The sequence below is a fragment of the Cebus imitator genome, unplaced genomic scaffold (genome assembly GCF_001604975.1).
Source record: "Cebus imitator isolate Cc_AM_T3 unplaced genomic scaffold, Cebus_imitator-1.0 Scaffold25, whole genome shotgun sequence".
NCBI lineage: Eukaryota > Metazoa > Chordata > Mammalia > Primates > Cebidae > Cebus > Cebus imitator.
Window position 1 is genome coordinate 2,829,197 of NW_016107340.1, and position 7,451 is coordinate 2,836,647.

General features: G+C 41.6%; 1 protein-coding gene across 4 annotated transcripts; it reads left to right on the forward strand.

Annotated features, from left to right (window-relative positions):
- The first annotated feature begins 582 nt into the window (after nt 1-582).
- P2RY1 (purinergic receptor P2Y1) lies at nt 583-7,327 on the forward strand. Of its 4 annotated transcripts, none has more exons than XM_017522899.2 (2): nt 583-2,853; nt 4,964-7,327. In XM_017522899.2, the coding sequence occupies exon 1, from the start codon at nt 1,693-1,695 to the stop codon at nt 2,812-2,814; it is 1,122 nt and encodes a 373-aa protein (XP_017378388.1). In that variant the 5' UTR covers nt 583-1,692; the 3' UTR covers nt 2,815-2,853; nt 4,964-7,327. The 4 variants fall into 4 exon arrangements, 2 of the variants coding, with proteins under 2 accessions (XP_017378388.1, XP_017378389.1); XM_017522900.2 differs by having other exon boundaries at nt 5,202-7,327; XR_005199135.1 differs by having other exon boundaries at nt 584-2,900.
- The last annotated feature ends 124 nt before the right edge of the window (nt 7,328-7,451 follow it).

Sequence of the window (7,451 nt, forward strand, 5' to 3'; positions counted from 1 at the left end):
TGTATTTTTAAGATACTAGAGGTAATTGTAACTAATCACTTTAACTTAAAGAAATAGAATTGGAAATCCCACCACCCCCACAACACCAAAATCATACCTTAGTCACTTTGGAATTATAACCATCTTTTACGTCTATCAACATAAATGTATTACATTTATTATTCAAATTACTTTCAAAAGGACGAATTTTGAATTTTTTTTTCACTGTAGCTTCTGATCTTTAAATGTACTGAACAGGAGGATTTGGGGAGCTTATCTAGTAGGTGTTATCTATGATGACTAACTGTGTGTGCAACATGGACTAGTAATTTTACAAGGCCATTTTGCAAATTCTCACGTTGATGTTACTAATGATGTGAGTTTATTAGCATTTGGGTAATAAGAAAAAACAGCACTAGAATTAAAAAGAAAAAGAAAAAACAGATAAGGGCGAAACAGACTCCTCCACCCTTCTCCCAACCCTCACTCCTTTGAAGGCTCGCGCCCTATTCGAATAGCAGGTTCCTGCATGTGCCAAAAATCTGGTCCTGGCGAAGCGGGGCGCTCTGCAATGCCAGGGCGTTCCCAGCTGGGGACTGTTGCCTACTTGGAGCTTGAAAACACCTGGCGTGGTTCTCGGGGTCCCTAGAACCGTCAGCCACGGACTGGTCGGCTCTGGGGTTGTGGGCAGAAGGCTCTGAGCGGTCGGAAGGGTTTCCTGTGTGTCAGCAACTTCACTTTGCCGAGAGAGCTGGCGGAAGAGGGAAGGAGCGCTCGCAGGCCAATCGCCTGCGAGCAGCCACCTTTGACTGAGCGCACCCCTCACCCTCGCCACTGACTCCGGTAGCAGCGTGCTGGTAGAGGCTGAACTCACTCGGCCTCGGCGGAGACCTGCTCCCCAGAAGACGCCTTCGCTTCCCGGTGCGCCCTGGGGGACGCGGACTGGCTGCTGGGGGAACTGGCGGAGGCACGCCCCTCGCCTCCCCGCGGAGCGCGGACTCGCCCCGGTGCCCAAACTCCGCCCATCCTCACGAGAGCTTAGCTCTCCCGCCTAACCCCCCGCACTCCGGACGTAGCAGAGCCTGGGGAAAGGCTCCCTGAACTGCGGGGACGCCGAATGGGACGCGCTCCAGAAGCGCACGAGTCTGCTGCCACGCGCGCTGCGATGGCTACCAGGGGCTGAGCCCGGGGTGGGCAGAGGAAGCGGTTAGACACCCCGAAGCTGAGCTGCCCCTTTCTAAGGTAGGGAGGAGAAAGATGCCATAATGAAGTTGATCTTTGAGCCGAGGAGGCTGGGGAGCACTCTCCCCAGGCTAGAGCCCTGCAGAGCGAGTTTCGCCTGACCTCGCCGCGCCTCTGGCGCGCTCTCCAGCGCGGACCCGCGGCCCCTCGGGAAAGCGCAGTCGGAAAGTTATCCGCGGCGGTGTCCTGCGCGCCCTGTTGTGTAACCTCGGCGTTGCCAGCGGACGGGGAAGTTGCTGGCCTGCCCGACAGCCAGTTCGGTGGCGGCCCGGGGCGGATTTCATGGCCCGCGGCGAACGCGGGGCTGGAGCCGGCGTGGGCAAGCCCCCGCGCGTCCCCTCCCGCGGGGATCCCGCGAGCCCGCTCCCTTCCGCTTGCTGGGTTTTCCAATGCTTGCTGCGTCCCTGGCCGCTGCTGCCCTCTCGCCGCCGCTTGCCCCTCGGAGCCGCCGCCTAAGTCGAGGAGGACAGAATGACCGAGGTGCTGTGGCCGGCTGTCCCCAATGGGACGGACGCTGCCTTCCTAGCCGGTCCGGGTTCGTCCTGGGGGAACAGCACGGTCCCCTCCACCGCTGCCGTCTCAGCGCCTTTCAAATGCGCCCTGACCAAGACAGGCTTCCAGTTTTACTACCTGCCTACCGTCTACATCTTGGTGTTCATCATCGGCTTCCTGGGCAACAGCGTGGCCATCTGGATGTTCGTCTTCCACATGAAGCCCTGGAGCGGCATCTCCGTGTACATGTTCAACTTGGCTCTGGCCGACTTCTTGTACGTGCTGACTCTGCCAGCCCTGATCTTCTACTACTTCAATAAAACAGACTGGATCTTCGGGGATGTCATGTGTAAACTGCAGAGGTTCATCTTCCATGTGAACCTCTATGGCAGCATCTTGTTTCTGACGTGCATCAGTGCCCACCGGTACAGCGGTGTGGTGTACCCCCTCAAGTCCCTGGGCCGGCTCAAAAAGAAGAACGCGGTCTATATCAGCGTGCTGGTGTGGCTCATCGTGGTGGTGGCGATCTCTCCCATCCTCTTTTACTCGGGTACCGGGGTCCGCAAAAACAAAACCATCACCTGTTATGACACCACCTCAGACGAGTACCTGCGAAGTTATTTCATCTACAGCATGTGCACGACCGTGGCCATGTTCTGTGTCCCCTTGGTGCTGATTCTGGGCTGTTACGGATTAATTGTGAGAGCTTTGATTTACAAAGATCTGGACAACTCTCCTCTGAGGAGGAAATCGATTTACCTGGTGATCATTGTACTGACTGTTTTTGCTGTGTCTTACATCCCTTTCCATGTGATGAAAACGATGAACTTGAGGGCCCGGCTTGATTTTCAGACCCCAGCAATGTGTGCTTTCAATGACAGGGTTTATGCCACGTATCAGGTGACAAGAGGTCTAGCAAGTCTCAACAGTTGTGTGGACCCCATTCTCTACTTCTTGGCGGGAGATACTTTCAGAAGGAGACTCTCCCGAGCCACAAGGAAAGCTTCCAGAAGAAGTGAGGCAAATTTGCAATCCAAGAGTGAAGACATGACCCTCAATATTTTATCAGAGTTCAAGCAGAATGGAGATACAAGTTTGTGAAGGCACAAGAATCTCCAGACACCTCACTGTTGTAATATGGTAGGATGCTTAAAGAACCAAGTGCTTCTCCCACCTTTAACTTTCTAGTAAGTTCAGGGGAAAAAAACAAACCAAGAAAATAGTGAGTTAAAAAAAATATAGAAGTGCTCACATCCACACTCAGCTTGTTTGGGTTTGCTTTCAAAGTCTCCCTTCTTTCTGACTAGAAGTATGCATAATAAAACAACACTACCCAGTTAAACATTTACTTTCTCTTTTGCATTTAAAACTTACAAGCTTTTCTGTTTAAAGTGTGTGTGCACATGAGTATGAGGGCTATCTTGATGTTAGTATTTTCCCTAAGAAAACGAACCCCTTGCAACTTTGAGTTTGTGGTTTATCTAGCTTTTATTGTTTTTAAAAATTCACAGTAGGAATAAAATGAAAATCTACATTCTCAAAAATATTTAGCATAGTATAACAAAACACTAAACTCAGTTCATCCAGTATCAGATCAATGGATCTCTGAGCAGGGTCTCTTTTTCAGTATCTTAAAAGCATAGATGATAGTTGACTGAGTTTTTTTAGGGAATTGAATAGAAAAGTAAATTTAATGAATTTAAAAACCTGAAAAATGATTTTTTCCAGGTTTTCCAGCTATTTCTGAAAAAGTTCTCATTATATATTGGGTGCTAAGTGTTTGATGGGGAAAGCCTGCATATATTATTGTACTGGTAAAATGCATTCAAAATAATTAAAGTGCGTGTATTTTCCTTGTAAACACCATGAACTCTCTTAGGCATCTTGTGATAAAGAGCATTTACTTGCAGCACTGCTGTGCAATGCCTGAGGACTTTGTTTGTGTTCCAGGACAAGCGTTCACTCACATCTGTAAAAACAAATTTTAAGAATTGCAAATAAATTACGGACAAAAGTTTGAGTAAAGTCAAATAACTGTTAGTAAGCTGAAGGATATTGGGCAGGAGGACAGTTTTTCAGAAAAGGAGTGGTTGACAGTCATCCACAATACATAGCCTCCAAATATACTCTCAAATGTATGAAGCAACTGGGTTGGGCAGAAGACATTTTAAAATGAGGACTTTAGTTTAAATTAAAATCATGGTGGAAATGGCTCTTTTTGCTTCCTCTAAGTGTTTGAAAACACAAAATTCCATATGAAAATAAGAAATAGGCAGAATTTGTATAGGTTGCATTGACAGAATGGGAAGCTGTAATCTTTTGATAAACCTTACATCTTAATATTTAAAGAAAAAACATATATATGGAGAGGAAAATATAGAGAATTATATTTAAGTACCTAGATACCATAGCACTGAATAGTCAAGTACTAATCAAACTACAAATAGACTATTGGTCAGTGCTTTTATTACATTTGTTCTCTGCCAGGTGTTAATGAAAAATTGGTAAAATGCTTCAACAGTGTTAATATCTTTTAATGAATATTGTGTTGCTGCATGTCTAGCCCTTGAAATGGTCAGATTCTATATAATGAGAATAATAAGGTGAGATAATGCAATTGACAATCCCAGTGTCAAAGCGATTTTTAGTTTTGAAAGCTAGCCTACATAAAGTCAACATCAGAGTTTGCAGCTGATGGTGGAATAACTTGTTTGAAAGCACTTTACAAGTAGAGCAACATGGGGCTGTACGTTAAGGCAAGAAAGAACCTTAGTGCCCTGTGAAACATAATGACAGGAAATTCAGGTCTTGATTTCAAATGCGTATGTAGGTTGAGGATTTGTGAGACCTTCATAGTAGCTTCACTTTACCCAATTTCTGGCCACTAAGATCAATGAAGGAAAGCTATATTTAGCCTCCCTAAACAGTGATTATTTTTACATATTCAGTTTTAATGCATAGGATTATAGAAACTAAATCAAGAAGAAACCTACTGCACCTTCTCATTTTGAGGAGAGAGAGAGTTAGCAAAGTTCTCAGTTCATCAGGCTCATATAACATCTGTTTCAGAATCCTACAAGATAAAATCTAAAATATGTCTTTATTGTATTGACCTTGTTAAAGAAGATCAATATCATTAAACTGACCAAGATGGAAATTACAGGACCTGTAGCAGACTTGAACTTGTAGCCTAATGGTACACATTTCTATAATATTTCTTCACCATTTACTTTAGTTTTATTTCTTTTAGGTCTCAGGATGCTGGCTTAATTTAGAGTATGTGTTAAGTACATTGTTTCAGAGTCCAGAGACCTTTGTGAATGTGGATCCAGTGAGGAGGTGAACAGTGACTAGAAATGCTTATTTACTATTTGGCGTGTTTTTTTTCGAAGTGTTTCTTCTTTAGCTTCATACTTCACATATGGACATTGGTGACACGTGAATGCATGCCACATAGTAACAAGAATGATCTTGCCAACTCCTTCCAGGACAAAAGAAGCCTCTGGGAAGATGTGTGAAAATGGTGAAAACATACAGAGGGTCAGGATGAAGCAGTGATCTCTACTGGCTGAAAAACTGATTCAGGTTGCATGATGACTGAAGTATTTCAATAGTAAAGGCAGAAATGTGTTGGCTTTTGGATAAAAAAAAACAGCTAAAATTATAGAACTTATCACCTAACAAAATTTCACACCACAAAAATATTTTAATGGCAAATTCAAGGTGTTTTACTGCTTACAAATTGGCTTCTTTGACTCTTTGAACATCAATTTGTGTTTACATTGAAATGACAAAAAGACAAACTAAGAAGAAATATAGCATGCAAGTCAGGATTCAGAATTAAAACCATGATGTTGCCACTCAGCCAGCTGTGTGACTGTTGACCCTTTCAAGACCGCTCATGGATTAAAAAGGTTGGATGACATCCATTTGTTGAGGCCTTGGGGGATATGGTAAAGCATGAAAACTAGACAGCCAGGAGTGTGTGAAATCTGCTACTGTATTTTCCAGGACTTCATTCCACTCCTTGGCTAAAAAATTCTTGTAAATTTCACAGATTATGAGGTGGGCCTGTCACTTGTAAATTGTCTCAATCTACTCAGACAAGACGCTAAACTGTCTTTGGATACTATAAGTGTCAGTGCTTATAGCAGCTGGAATTTGGCTAATGACAATGTTTAAAGCTGTAATACTAGTTGGTATCTATTGCAGCTTAAACTTTGCTGGTCAAATTGTAGCTCTGGTAATAGTATTTATTGAAGAAACTCACAGTCCTTCAGTTGTACAGATTGAAAAACTTTCATGAAAGATCCAACATACTAATAATGTAAATTATATTTATTACAATGTATAATATTGATGTGTGAAACTGTTGTATTTTACAAAATATATGATGCATACCTAAATGAGAGTTGTATATTACAGTGCTTTTCAGATATCAGTATCTTGGAATATTTAAGTCTTCACACTTTTTGGTCTAAAATGTGAAAATGTTTCATGATCAAGTGATTAATTTTCCCTAGAAGTGCTTTTGCATGTTTGCCTTTTTATTTAAGTTTTTTCTATATAGACATAATTTGGTGTCAGACTATTGTAAGATCAATAGTGCATATAAAATATCTTAGCCAAATGGGGTCCGTATTGTCTACATTTTATATATTAAATAAAAGTTTTTCTTGTCTTTTCAGGAAGTTTAGAGTAGTGTCCCTAAATATGGTCAGAGCTTCCCTTTACAAATACAAAAGTCTTATTTTACATTTAAAATTATCTATCATGTTTTAGCAGTTGAGTGGGATGGGCATTATATATACAACATTAGAATGTAAGGAAAAACTTTAAGGAGATGGGGAGAGAAAAAGGCAGCTGGTACAATCAGTTACTGCTGCTTAGTTCTACCTAATTTTCTGTGTTGCTTCTTAAGGTGAGATAACATAACCTTAACTCTTTTGAGATGGAATTTTTAAGTAACACACTACCAGCAAGTTCAACACTGCTATTGATTTTACTTAAATTCCAAGTTTTATAGTGATAATTGTATATTATTTGGCTGCTGAATTTTGTTACAGTTTTTTATTCTGTTATACATGGTATTAAACACATTGTCACAAATTAATATGAAGGTGAATATGTTACATATCAAAATTTGTGAATTTGAATTATAGTATGTTTTAGTGCTTTTGCAAAAAATGTTTATTTTTATATTATCTGTGATTTAATGTAGATGATTGAACTAGATTTCGAGTGATTGGCGCCGATGAATGAGTGGTATGGAAACAGTGTTACTTGATATTTTGAGCTTTCTCAGGTTTATCTGAATCAGTGGTAGCTTAACAAAATCCAGACTAATTGTGGGTAATTGTATTTTTAATAAAAGGAAAGTATATTTCCTATAATAGCATAGTATTGTTTGCATGTAGGAGTATGCAAAATCTTGTGTGTCTGCATGTGTGTGTGTGTGTGTGTGTGTGTATCTTAGTGTGTGTAAGGCATGGCAGCCAACTTTGTATCTGCTATTTTTAGTACCAGTAGAGCTTCATAATTGTGGTCACTAGAACTGTACTTACCATGGACAATTAAAACTGAAAAAGACTCAATAAAACTATGAAACATGATATTATGGCTTCTGTGTTATTACAGTGTTAATACTCACAAATTTTGCCAAACTTTAACAAATAATATACAGACTGGGAAGTACTGTAAAACACACTGAACTAACTCAGTTTTTGTTTTTTTTTTTT